This window comes from Macrobrachium rosenbergii, chromosome 9 (genome assembly GCF_040412425.1).
Source record: "Macrobrachium rosenbergii isolate ZJJX-2024 chromosome 9, ASM4041242v1, whole genome shotgun sequence".
Classification (NCBI taxonomy): Eukaryota; Metazoa; Arthropoda; class Malacostraca; order Decapoda; family Palaemonidae; genus Macrobrachium; species Macrobrachium rosenbergii.
Genome location: NC_089749.1, coordinates 21925162 through 21940161, shown reverse-complemented (window position 1 = coordinate 21940161; position 15000 = coordinate 21925162). Strand labels below are relative to the sequence as shown.

The 15000-nt window shown below is 37.8% G+C and overlaps 1 protein-coding gene across 2 annotated transcripts in view; it reads right to left on the bottom strand.

Annotated features, from left to right (window-relative positions):
• LOC136841566 (uncharacterized) overlaps positions 1–15000 on the bottom strand; it is a 185893-nt gene that overhangs the window by 121188 nt on the left and 49705 nt on the right. For both annotated transcript variants that reach the window (XM_067108547.1, XM_067108548.1), the window contains exon 3: positions 11057–12097. In XM_067108547.1, coding sequence (XP_066964648.1) covers positions 11057–11942 — 886 coding nt within the window. In that variant the 5' untranslated portion in view covers positions 11943–12097. The remainder of the gene's footprint in view (positions 1–11056; positions 12098–15000) is intronic.

The window sequence follows — 15000 nt, the reverse complement described above, 5'->3', positions numbered from 1 at the left end:
TATCCAAAGTAACTTTCGATGTAAATTAACTTGCTTGCCCTCCCCCTTGCTGGCCCTCATAAGAAAACTTCTGCACCTAATGAAAGGTAATGTACCAGGATTTAAGGTTTTTCGTCAGCCACGTTCCCTATTCGCCTCCAACTGTTTTCCTTTCTTTTCATAGTGCGATATAATTACAGTGAGGCCTGTACTGCTTTATATTTTGTGCTGTTTAATTTGCAAAGCATTTCCGAGAAGAGTAACGTAATCGTATGATGTTCGAGTCACTGGAATCGAGTTCAGTTTAGGCATCTTCTGTGCAATTCCTCGATTCCCTCATTACAGTACTAGTTTCGGCTGAGTAAGTAAGTGTTTCAATTACAGGTTAGGAGTTTTCACTGTGGATCTGCGTATCATCTGTGTGCGTAGCGGCCCTCGCTACTTCGTTTTCAACAACTTTTGAAGCTGGCAACCCATTTGTATTCCCTCCTGGAAATTCCCCGTCGTTTGCTCTCACCTCATTACCCCAGAATGATGCTACCATTCTTCTGATGTGTTTTATTTTGTAAATATAATGAATTAAGTTAAACCCCAGAGTTTTTCTAATCACCCACCTATTGAAGAAGTCCTTCAGGTGTGTGTGTTGTTTGTAATTTTAGCTGTTCCCAAGGCCAGAGTCCAGATTGTTGTGATAATTAAGGTAAGTTGTGTATCATCTAGCATACTCCTTTATCTAGCAAGACCTGTTTTAAAATTACAACAATATATATATATATATATATATATATATATATATATATATATATATATAATATCTATATATCTATATATATCTATATATATATATATATATATATATATATATATATATATATATATATATATATATATATATATATATATATATATATATGCATACACGCACACATATATGTATACATATGCATACACACACACAAGTATATACTTATATACATACATACAGAGACAGACAGACAGGTTGTTGAGAGGAGCAATGAGTATTTGAAATATATCAGGGATAGAGAATATTTGATGAATGGGTCTACCTGCGTGGAGGTGATTGATTGAAGGATTACCTCGTCGAAGCCCTTCCATTTTCAATCATGATAAAGTGGCATGTATTTTGTCGGAATACGTCTCTCTTCTCTCTCTCTCTCTCTCTCTCTCTCTCTCTCTCTCTCTCTCTCTCTCTTTCTTCCCCCGATCATCTCATAGTCAGCTGTCAGCCTTGGCACATAATTCATTACTTGGGTTGGCATTGGCACTACAGATGTTCGGAAAGTGCATAGATCTGTACCTGCTCAGTAATATGGAGAGAGAGAGAGAGAGAGAGAGAGAGAGAGAGAGAGAGAGAGAGAGAGAGAGAGAGAGAGAGAGAAGATAACAGTCGCTATTAGGATTTGAACCACATAATTTTAAAATTTTCATTGTGTGAGCATTTGACTGACAAAATGGGAGGAGGTTGTGAACAATTCTGTGTCAGCAAGTCGCAGAGAAATTTTTTTTATCAAGTTTCTCAAGTTTCTTTAAAGCTATTATTTTGGTTACTGCTCCATTAAGATCTAGTAAGAGAGGGCCCTCCTCGTATGTAGAGTTTCAACACCAGCTAGGATTGCTAAGGTCACTGAATGGTTTCAACTCTGCTCCGGTACCAAAAACAAAAATAAATAGAATCATGTAAAAATTGCTTCATTTAAAGGCTTATTAATTCCACAGTCCTGAAAAGGCACGTGAAAGCCTTCAACCAAGGCTGGAACTTGAATTGCGAAATGCATTTTTTGATTGGGAACTTCCACAGGAAACTAATCTGACGAGTAAGCATCTGAGTGAAACTGTGATTGCGCAACTTGCAGGGGCTCTTTCGTCTTTTTAAAGTCATGACTTATTTCTCTTCGTTTCAGATGCCCAGGAAGAGGTCAAACTTTCTTTTTGTTTACCTCATTCACGACTTGTTTCTCTTCTTTTCAGATGCCGTGGAGGAGGTCCAGCTTTCTTTTCGTCTGCCTCATTCATGACTTAATTCTCTTCGTTTCAGATGCCCAGGAGGAGGTCCAACTTTCTTTTTGTTTACCTGATTCATGACTTATTTCTCTTCGTTTCAGATGCCCTTTTTGTTTACCTCATTCATGACTTATTTCTTTTTGTTTCAGATGCCCAGGAGGTCAGACTTTCTTTTTGTTTACCTCATTTACCCTTCCTACACTTCTCTTCAATTGAACTCACCCCACATCCCCCATCACGAGAGGAGGGGCCTTCTCGGATGTGCTTTGTATTGGAGGCATAACTGTGGAGTATTCCAGATGTGTTTATTTTGAGATGGCAAATGTTAAATGTAATGAATAGAGAGAGAGAGAGAGAGAGAGAGAGAGAGAGAGAGAGAGAGAGAGAGAGAGAGAGAGAGAGAGAGAAATTCAGTCAGGAGTTCGTTACCGAGAAGTGAGTGAAGTTTTAGCTTTTTTTTTAAGACTAGCTGACCAGCCTGGAGCTGCCCGGAAAAACTCTGTACTCAGATCATCAGTAACTTTCCTTTTTACGGACTACCATCATTAGTGCTACAGTTCATCACTTTATGACTTTCTGTAAAAAGAAATGTATCACTATTATTGTATTATCATTTGTTATTATTATTACTATTTTTTTTTATCTATCACAATCATCCTATTCGACTGGGTGGTTTTTATAGTGCGGGGTTCCAGGTTGCATCCTGCCTCCTTAGGAGTCCATCACTTTTCTCACTATGTGCGCTATTTCTAGTAGAATACTTTTCTGCATGAGTCCTGGAGCTACTTCAGCATCTAGTTTTTCCAGATTCCTTCTCATGGGTCTTGGGATCGTGCCTAGTTTTCGTATGATTATGGGGACAATTTCCACTGGCACATTCCATATCCCTCTTATTTCGATTTTCAGGTCTTGACACTTATCAATTTTTTCTCTTTCTTTGGTGTCCCATGGTATTGCGACATCAGTGAGTAATATTTTTTTTCTTGATTTTGTCAACGTCTGGTCTATTGGCACGTATCACCCTATCTGTTCTGATACCATAGTCCCAGAGGATCTTTGCCTGATCGTTTCTATCACTCCCTCAGCTTGGTGTTCGTACCACTTATCACTGCAAGATAGCTGGTGCTTCTTGCACAGGCTCCAGTGCAGTGGAGGGATTTTGTTACTGAGTCATGCCTCTTTTTGGTTCTGTGCATGCGCTGGACATACGTTTGCTATGTGGTTTATGGTTTCGTCTTTCATATTGCACTTCCTGCATATGGGTAAGATGTTATTTCCATCTATTGTTTCTTTGGACATATCTGGTTCTTAGGGCCTGATCTTGCGCCGCTGTTAGCATTCCTTCTGTTTCCTTCTTGAGTTCTCCCCTCTGTAGCCGTTGCCATGTTTCATCGCTGGCCAGTTCTTGTGTCTGCATCATCTACTATCCGTTCATTGGTTTGTTGTGCCATTCCTCTGTTCTGTTTTTCATTCTCCTGTCTCTGTATATTTCTGGGTCTTCGTCTATTTTTATCAGTCCTTCTTCCATGCACTCCTTGCTACCGTCTTCACTGGTTTTCAGATATTGTCCCAGTGCTCTGCTCTCGATGTTGACGCAGTCCTCTATTAGCAGCCCTCTCCCCCCTTCCTTTCGTGTTATATATAGTCTGTCTGTATTTGCTCTTGGGTGTAGTGCTTTGTGTGTTGTAATTATTATTATTATTATTATTATTATTATTATTATTATTATTATTATTATTATTATTAGTCATGTCATGCAAGTGACTGCAAATTTCTTAGAACTTTATTAAGTTAAAATTATTATTATTATTATTATTATTATTTCTTATTATTATTATTATTATTATTATTATTATTATTATTATTATTCAAAACCACCGTGAAGAAATCCCTTACCCTCCCAATCCCTTAGCTGCCGCGCCCCCACCAAAGTCATTCGTGAACACCAACTATGTAATGAAGTGTTGTTGCCAAACTGCTCGATAATTAATTCCAAACTTCATTTAAACCGTCTTTATAACGAAATACGTCACTGTAATGTTATGAAGCAGTCGCTATAACGAATTCACAAGGTAAAAACGAAGACGGAACGAACGAATTAATGAGGAAAATCGCATTTGAACAAATAGAAAAAAAAGGAAATACCGTACACTTTGCATGTTGGGCTTAATCAGTATTGTAACTGCGGGACTGGTGGCGCCATCCGACGGCGAGCGCGTAAACTGTGATAGCATTTGTTTGTGCTGGCATACACCGCACTAATGTTTAAGACGGTTGTTAGCACTTTTGTGGTTTGTAACACTATCCTCTGATCTTTTATTATTATTTATATAGCAATGCACTAATCTGGATTGATTATTTAAATATTCTATAGGGAAAAAATGAGTAAATACAAACAGCTTATCCTCTCTTTATCTATAACTACTGGTACTAAACCAGGTTTCATTCAAAAGGTTGAAATTATGGATGAAAGGAAATATATGAATAAATAAATAAATAAATTTATTTATAAGATATATCAGGCTAGACTATAGACAAAGTAAAACTCCTCCGTTGTAAATTGATAACTTTATTTTATCATACTGAAATTGAGATCTTCATTTTATTATACTGGGCCGGATGCACTGACATTTACGATGTAGTAAAGTTAAGTTTTTGTTCGTTACATTACATTTTTGGGTTTTTTAAGGTTTTTTCAACATTACATAATCACATACCAGATCGTAATAATTTTTTTTCAAACTTTTTTCTGCGACTGTTGACAAATACAAATATGTTTCTAAAAATATTATTCAGAAATTAATTGGAAAACAGGAATATTATCTCAAGGAAAGCCAGAAAAATGAGGATACAAACACCATCGTAACTTAAGACATCGCAAGTATGTTTAGTACATCTGGGTCCTACACTGAAAGTATACGTTTTCAGTATCGCAGGTGACTGACCTTCATGAGTTTTCGGTTCTTTCGACCTGCAACTAAAAGACTTTTGTTTGCATCTTTTAAAGTGTGATGAAGGCGGATGCATATAAAGAGGTTTGTTTGCATCTTTTAAAAGTGTGATGAAGGCGGATGCATATAAAGAGGTTGACAATGAAGAACCTGCAGTTGCACACAGAACAAGCTAAAAATTTTCCCTGCATCTCCCCCTCCAAGAACGTCGCAAGTCTGTAGTGAACTCTGCTTATGTAGTAAATGTCAGAAACCATCTTTCTATACTCGTTTTCCATCTCAGTAATCATGTCGCAAAGGACTGTACTTGGCACAGTTAGCTCCTTTCCTAGTGTGTTCCATAAGTCTTCTTGGAAAGGAAAACATGAACAGGGTTGTGTGGATCAAGAGTACTTTGAAGCTATGTCCTGCACTCTCTACAAACCTTGTACGAATCTTACGTACAATGAAACCTGTGATATATGCTAACACATTGCATTCCTCGAGTGGTAGTCTCCCCAAGGGAGGGTCATTACTGACTCTACTGATACAGGAATTGGCAGAGAGAAATGTATGATATTCACTGCAGATTTTGCACAACCTGAAGTCCCTGTATTGTTCAGAGTTACCAAGCACTTGGAACCATAATAACATCCACCATGACTTGGCGAACTGCACTCCTGAACTGAAATGCATCTGGGTTGTTCCTGTGCCCACCTTTCCCCCCGAATTATTGAAAATAAATTCTCCAGACAATCTTGATTGAGTCTGTTGGTTAATAGGTAAGACAGCTTTTATTTTGAATGTAACTCATCCTACAACTGTGACAGATCTTTGATTGCCATCTCCCATCCAGAGAGGCCAGGCAGCTTTCGTGGACAAAGTGATTTGATACCACCCAACCATGTGAGGCAGTTAACTAGAAATTCCTTGTGACCTGATTTCAGACTCGTGGCATGTCGCATTTTTGCATTACCGATACGAGTTCCACTATTGAAACAGTTGAACAATTGATCCATCTTCTCAGCAAAGTCTGTGTACTATTAAATCAACACACAATACATCCCACATCATGAGCATTTGACAGTTTGTGGAAGGGTGTCATATCAACCAAATTAATGAATTAATTAGATATCCAATAATTAAATAATTTAAACAAACTTTCACTTAGCACATTTCTCCTCATACGACACTACACCACCAGTGCTCAATTTTTACAGGAAAGTTTGTGTGACAACAGGAGCAGATGAAGAATAATGTAACAATACCAGAAAGAAGACAACGAATGAAGAGACAAGAAAGAAGAATCAAGAAAGAAGACCACCCAAAGAAGAATCAAGAAAGACCACCCAAAGAAAAGAAGACTCAAGAAAGATGAAATCTAAGCGATCATGACAGAGTTTCCGGGAATACCCAATTAAACAAACAAACACTGCTATATGAAATAGCTTGAGCAGTAAGAGAATGCCTGATTCGCTACAACAACACCCAGTAACCATTGTAATGTCTAGACAAAGCATGGTGAATAAAACAACCAAAGCAGAGAGTTTAGAATACAGTATACTCTTTAGTCAAAGGAACAACGAGAGAATAACCATCAACATATCTCGCAATTTCGTTAGTGTGAACTTAGTTTTGATAAAATGTAACTGAAAACATATCACTCGCCTTTCCTTGTCTTTGGGGGAATCGAAAAAATCATAACTCAGGCCTTTTGAATTACGATAATTTACTGCAGCACAGAACTATGTCCCTGTCATGTTGTTGGCATCTTCCAACTCCAATTACGCGTCCGCCGGTAGAAGCGCCACCGTCGCCTGCAGTTACAAAGAGGAGGCACGAGTGTCCTCTCTTTACTTCTCTATACTCTTTGATCGTATCTGTTTATAGAAATTATCGATATAGGTTTTCAATGTTGATTTTATCGAGGTAATTAACAATTATATTAATAATTGTCATAAATTATAACTAAAATTCACGTAAATTCTGATCAGAAATTGATGTTATAGGGGATTTACTGTTGCAGGGAATCATACCTCTGACGGGGCATGGAAGAAAAACTGGAGTGTTCAGCCGAAAAGTGATCATCAACCTATAAAGCACCTGAAGGAAAACCTGACAGAATTGATAAAAAACGAAAATTTCGTTCAGTATGTCTGTGTTTGATGTCTGTCACGGGGGTAGGGGTTTGATTTTGAGGTATAATCTTCTTGGGGTCACATAGGGGCTGCTTGCCAAATTTTGTCTGGGTCTGTCAAGCAGTTTGGATTTCTGTAGAGGACAAACACATAAACATTCACTTTTATATATAAAGAAGATTCCACCCAGTGTCGATATTTGGATTTTGCTGTCCTGGGACAAAGGAGTTAATAAGGAATCATGGCTCTCTCATGCTGTCACAGGCTGTCTCCTGTAATTTGCAAGACTCCATTTGGCCAATTTAGATGATTAACAACCTTTTGCTGGTCGCGTCGCATGATTAGCGACCAGTAAACCCGTCATTGGTCGCCTCATGTGATCAGCGATCTCCCAATGGTCGTCTCGTGTGTTTAGCAACCAGTCAATGGTCGCCTCGTTTAATTAGCAACCACTCATTCCTTCAACCAGCCTTTCCAAGGATCGTCACTCCTGAAGTCTTAATGGCTTCCATTCATTAGCGAAGCTGACTAATTCCCCGTCATATAACTCTCAGAACTGGAGCGAAGATTGGACCTAGCTGCAGAGAGAGAGAGAGAGAGAGAGAGAGAGAGAGAGAGAGAGAGAGAGAGAGAGGGCCGGTGGTTTGGGGGGAAGTGGGTAGTGAATGATAGCCAGCCAGGCAAGAGCCTCTGGTATTGGCATTGATAATTATTGTTTCCATTGCTGGAAGTGAATCCCGTTTGTTTCATATTCCAGGCAAAGAATTTCTTTTTATTCATACTTACATACATACATACATACATACATACATACACATTTTCGTATTCTCTTCAGTCAAGAGAATACGCTCTGACACGTGCATATATATATTTATAAGAGCATATTCATATAATATTTTACTTGAAATAATTTAATTTCATTCTTATGTTCATATATACGTGCCATAATAACACATAAGGAAGAGTAAAAATACAAACATATACAAGTTTATACCCAGAGTGTGTATGCATAGATATATATATACCATCGAAAAATGCATACATGCGTGCAAACATTATATGCATATACATATACTGTATATATTTTATATATATATATTATATATATACATACACTATATATATACACATACATATATATATATATTTATAGATAAGTAAATAGATAGATAGAGCAAATGTAATGAATTAATTATATGACAAATAACAGACATGAATATCCTCAGTAAAAGGGACTCTTCTACAGACACACCCGAAATCCAATAAGAGACAAATTTCCTTCCGAATTTACGAAACATAGAGAGGAGGTTGGACACTTCCCGAGGCAATCAAAGAAGGAAAGTTAGTAAGGGGTGTCGTCAAGTTTTGATACTCTCTCTCTCTCTCTCTCTCTCTCTCTCTCTCTCTCTCTCTCTCTCTCTCTCTCTCTGGAAAACTAAATGAGATAAATAATTATTTAGTGCAGAGAGTGTTGTCTTCTCTTATCCCTGCATGTCTGTATGTTTCTCTCTAACATGTATTGAACAAATCAGTGAAATAAATTTTAAGGTGCTGAGTCTCTCTCTCTCTCTCTCTCTCTCTCTCTCTCTTTTAAATATTCTAAATCCTTCAGGAACAGTAACGAACTCTTGATTGACTGAATTTCTCTCTCTCTCTCTCTCTCTCTCTCTCTCTCTCTCTCTCTCTCTCTCTCTCTCTCTCCAAATATCAAGTTGAGGAGACTTATTTGTCTTGGGAAACGTTATACTGAATCAACAACATTAGTTCTGATGGCTCTGTTGTCAAAGATTTGAATGCTCCTTTACAGGTACACAAATAATAGTAATAACAATAATAATAAGAAAATAATACAGGAACGTGTATATTCGAAGAGGCATAAATGCGAAAAAGCCATCATGTGATTGCTCTCTCTCTCTCTCTCTCTCTCTCTCTCTCTCTCTCTCTCTCTCTCTCTCTCTCTCTCTCTCAGGAAGGGACAAAAGGCAAGAAGAACACTGTGCCGATGGACATCTCCTAATGGATTGCTGTCCCGATTCTGTTCAGTTCATTTCCTGCGTCTTCCAAAGCTATTCTTGAGAAGGGTAAAGAGGATTTTATGGACTGGTAATGAGGTTACAGTGTGATCGTATTCAGCGGTCGCTATTGTATGTTACGTTGATTGTTATGAACCTCTGGATACCTAATAAGAATATGGTTCAGGGTTGTCAACCTCTGGATACCTTATAAGAATGTGGTTCATGGTTATCAAGCGCTGGATACCTAATAAGGATATGGTTCAGGGTGGTCAACCTCTGGATACCTAATAAGAACGTGGTTCATGGTTATCAACCTCTGGATACCTGATAAGAATACGGTTCATTGTTATCAACCTCTGGATACCTTATAAGAATGTGGTTCAGGGTTGTCAGCCTCTGGATACCTAATAACAATATGGTTCATGGTTATCAACCTCTGGATACCTAATAAGAACGTGGTTCATGATTATCAACCTCTGGATACCTAATAAGAACGTGGTTCATGATTATCAACCTCTGGATACCTAATAACAATATGGTTCATGGTTATCAACCTCTGGATACCTTATAAGAATGTGGTTCATGGTTATCAACCTCTGGATACCGAATAAGAATATGGTCCATGGTTGTCAACCTCTGGATACCTAATAAGAACGTGGTTCATGGTCATCAACCTCTGGATACCTGATAAGAATACGGTTCATGGTTATCAACCTCGGGATACCTAATAAGAATTTGGTTCCTCGTTATTAACCTCCTGATGGAATTTTCATTGATAACTAACAAGAATTTCGATGATCATTTTTAATCTCCGTATGTAACTTTCGCTGGTAGATAACAAGATTTTCGTTGATCGCTGTTACCCTCTGAATGTAATTAATTAATGAGATATTCGTTGATTGTTATTAACCTTTAGTTGTAATTTCCATCGGTAGCTAATAAGAATTTCATTGATCATTAACCTCTGGATGTAATTTTCATTGGTAGCGAACGAGAATTTTGTTCGTTATTAAATTCTGGATGCAATTATTATTAGTGGCTAATAACGTTTGAATGTGGTTTGTATCGTTGTTTGGGTTATTAACCTTTGATTGTAATCTCTGTAATTAATAGCTAATAAGAGCATTAACCTTTGATTGTAATCTCTGTAATAAATAACTAATAAGAATATTTACCTTTGATTGTAATATGTAATTAATAACTAATAAGAATATTAACCTTTGATTGTAATCTCTGTAATTAATAACTAATAAGAATATTAACCTTTGACTGTAATCTCTGCAATTAATAACTAATAAGAATATTAGCCTTTGATTGTAACGTCTGTAATTAATAACTAATATGAACTTTGTCGATCATTAATAACCTTTGAATATGATCGTTATCAGTAATCACTAATGAGAATTGTGCTGATTACTATTTGTCTGTGGGTGTAATTAGAATTGCTGATCATATATAACCTTCCAGTATTACCGTCATCGTGACCTAACGAGGCATGTGAGCTCAATAGCTGAGGTTGCTAATAAGCATCGTGTGATCATTAGCAACGATTGCTGATGAGAATTTGACTGATTATTGATAACATAGGAATGTTATTGTTATTGGTGATTGCTAATGATAACTACACCCTAGTTTCAACTCTCTCTCTCTCTCTCTCTCTCTCTCTCTCTCTCTCTCTCTCTCTCTCTCTCTCTCTCTGTCGTTTTGTGTTGTATGCGTCTTAATATTTATCGAAGTCACACACATCCACATACACATATATTAATATACATATATATATGTTTTATATATATGTATGTGTATATATGATATATATATATATATATACATATATATATATATATATATATATATATATATATATATATATATATATATATATAAAGCATAGAAACAAGAAAACTGAGCAAGTACACCTTTAATATTCTAAGATTATCGATTTAAGATATATCTATTAGATCGTCCCACTTACCTGACTTGCCCACGCCATCCGTTCCGAATACGGCTATCCTGATGGGGTCGGTGTTGGGCTGTAACGAGGCCCTCCTGCTGTTGCACGTCACTATGGACGCCCGCCGGGACTGCCCAGGAGGCGCCAGGAGCCCCATGGAGCTCGCTTCTTCCGGCTCTCTCTCGGAATACCCCACAGCTCCTTCCATTTCGGAATCGGGCCCCGCCCCCTCCGTATCGTCCGAGTCCCCCTCGGTCTCGAGCCCCCTGGGCGTCTCGGCCTCCGTCTCGGATTCCTGGAAGTCGGACTCCTCGGTCTCGTCGAAGACCTCGAGACCGCCGTCTCGGAAGGCGCTGAGGGAGGCGCCGATGTCGTACCCTCGGCGTCTCCGACTCTCGCCGTGCCTGAAGCGGATGCTGGTCTTCTTGGTCTGGTTGTTGGCGGCCCTGGAGAGGCAGTCGCAGAAGGGGAAGTCGTCGTGCTCGCAATAGAACCCTTGGGCGCAGCCCACCTTCTCGTCCAGGCAGTGGCAGAAGGGGAAGTCGTCGTGCCCGCAGTCCAGGAAGGAGTCGCTGTCGACGTCCGAAAGAAACTCCTCGCTCCTGACGCTGCTGCAGATCGAGTCGCTGTTCTCGCTGCTGCTTCCGGGACTCGAGCTGCAGGATTCGCCGCTGTCGTTCCTCTTCAGGATCCCCCGGATCGCCTCCACCTTCAGGGAGACCTCGTGACCGACGTTCCTGGCTTCCGCCGTGGGGCGGCTGTCAGTTTCCTCGGTGACCTTCGAGGTCAACTCCGACCGGAATTCCTCCACTTTAAAGGCGAACTCCATCGTGGTACCCATCGCTGTTCGGTTCAGGTGGTCGGGATGAGTTGTGGAATGAGGTCCTCCTTCAGATTCCAGATCCATAGATTTTCAAGTGGGCGCTCATTTTAGCAGTTCTCTGTTGTTATTTGGCCGGTGACTTATTTGTCATAGAAAGCCTTCGATGCCTCACATCGTAAGTTGCTTTGAGGAAGTAGATCTGTGTCGCTGTTGGTGCTGTATCACCGTTTCTCTTGATGCTGCAAAAAGAAGAAAATGTACCTCCATTAAAAAGAGCGAAGATCACATTACAAATAGAGTTTATTTATTACAAACATGTTTTATATATATATATATATATATATATATATATATATATATATATATATATATATATATATATATATATATATATATATATATATATATATATTATATATGCATATATATATATATATATATATATATATATATATATATATATATATATATGTATATATATATACACACATATATATGTCTTCGTAAGTTTTTTTTGGATGATTTTATGCATTTGCTACTTTTGTCCGTGTTTGACAGTACTTCACTTTTGGCTTTGATTTTTCTGCAGTCGTGCTTATTCTTATTCAGTGAATTCATGATTATTTGCTAAACGTACTCTCTGGATAATTCAAAATGCATATGCGGAAAAACGAATAATGATCATTGCTTTTATGATTCTGTATAATAATGATTTGATTGCTTATATAACCCGGCGTTGCAAGTATATACCAACTAAAGGGAAACTATGCTGTATAGAAGATTCTATAATAGGAATAATAATAGAGTAACTTACTTACGTAACCCAGCTTCATAAGTATATGTATAGTAAAGAATATTATACTAATTATTAGAATGTAAGATAGCACGTGATAGATTGGATAAAAGGGGGTGTGGACTTAAGAATGTAGGCCTTTTACCTTGCAACAGACAGCAAGAGTATGAGTCAAAAAGGAGTATGGTAAAAGGACAAATTTGAAATATTCACAAAAAATTCGCTTATACATTGGATGGGTCAGCATTTCTTGTGTCATAATAATATGTGTTTAAGGGAAGTGTTAAGCTCTTGTGAATGTATATGTGTGTGAGCTCGAACACATTTAAGCTTCTTAAAATAAATGTTTTCTTTGTGTGTGTGTGTAGATGTGTAAGTTGTATTTGCGTATAACTTGCTTCTGCGAATCGTATGTTCTGTCCATTTGTGTATAAGCCCACTTCACATGCCCGTAACGAAAACTTATTCGTGTATAAGCCTTAAATACACATACACAAGTACTTTTCAAGCGAAGTTTCTGCTTATGTTTGTAAACATGAATTGCATATTCGTGTATTTGTTCGAAAGAAATGTTTTGGGTTTTTTGTTTTGTATTTAACTTGCAAAGAAGAAAGAGGCAGTTTGCATTCACACACACACACACACACACACACACACACACGCGCGCGCGCTATATGCGCTCAAACGCTACACTCAAACGCACAAACACAGAGAGAGAGAGAGAGAGAGAGAGAGAGAGAGAGAGAATTTTGCTAAGATTTGGGGCACGTGGATATCATGTTATGATAAAAGACTCCCTTTCTGATCGAGAATAATGTTTCCTTTGTGTATTTTTACCAGGTAAAGATTGTCAATAAAAGACTCTATTCTCCGCTGGCGGTGAGAGAGAGAGAGGAGAGAGAGAGAGAGAGAGAGAGAGAGAGAGAGAGAGAACGACCCAACCATTAACATTATTTCTTTTGATACAAATGTTTGGATCCATAGATTTATTTCTACGAGAGGGAGAGAGAGAGAGAGAGAGAAGAAAGAAGAGAGAGAGAGAGAGAGAGAGAGAGAGAACGACCCCTTTCATGCAGTGTATTTCTTTTGATGCAAATGCTGGGATCCATTGATTTATTTCTAGGAGAGAGAGAGAGAGAGAGAGAGAGAGAGAAGTTCAACTACTGAATACCTTCTGCCAACCACAATACGATAAGCAAAGATGAAAGTGGATAAATAAATGATAATTGATTGTTTCTCCCAGAGACTTGCCAGACGTAATGACCCTTCAAGGAAGTCTCTATTGTGATGATTTGCTTATGTCTTGATTTACTTGAAGATCTTTGCCTAAGTGATCACCTGACACTTGTCTTAAGTGTCATTGTTTGGTGACAAGTATAAATGTTTACAAGGAATGATGGGAAATTCAAGCTTAATGTGAGTCACTTATGCATTTGGATTGACTCAAATGCAAGGATATAGGGTTTCTCCACTGCACAGTCAAAATAGGAGATTACTTAATGTAAACTTAGCTTTACGTAGTCAGGCTAATGAAAACTTTATGTGGAGGTTTACGCTACTTTCTTAATAAAATATAAAATCTTGAGTTGGTTGTACTTTTGCTAAAAAGATTATGCTTTCTGTACGTAAGGCTTTTATAAATATTTTTTCAAATATAATATATATGTATATATGTATATATATAAATATAAACATACATACACGCACTTATATTTTTTATATAATATATGCATATTATATACAGTATATATATATATATATATAATAATAATAATATATATATATATATATATATATATATATATATATATATATATATGTATATATATATATATATATATATATATATATATATATATACATACGTATGTGTATGTATTTGTACATAATAGATGTAAATATATGTATATATATATGTCTGTGTGTATAAATTCCCTAAAACCCGTAACACCTTCTCCCAGTGACGCCAAGTTTATCGCGCAGCTTCAGGTTTCCCTGAGGAGAACCTCCAACACCACCCAGAAACAGGTAACTTCAAAAACCCAACAATAACCTCTACCTTTATAAATTCCTGTGGTGGGAGATGAAGCCCTTCAGATTTAAAGAGACAAGCAGCTTTACTCGGGAGGTTTTTCATTTCCTTCAGGAAAAGTAGGAATAGGGTCTGCTTCGCCGCCCACGAGCAATTAACCGATTAGTCCAGGGCGTTGGAGGCTGAATGCAATTATTGGCCTTCCCGCCGTCACGCCACTTGCATAACCATGAGGTATTTAGCCTCCGGAGGGAATGCAGCCTGCACTGCTCTTAACGCTAAGGTAGCAGCCTGGCAGAGAGAGAGAGAGAGAGAGA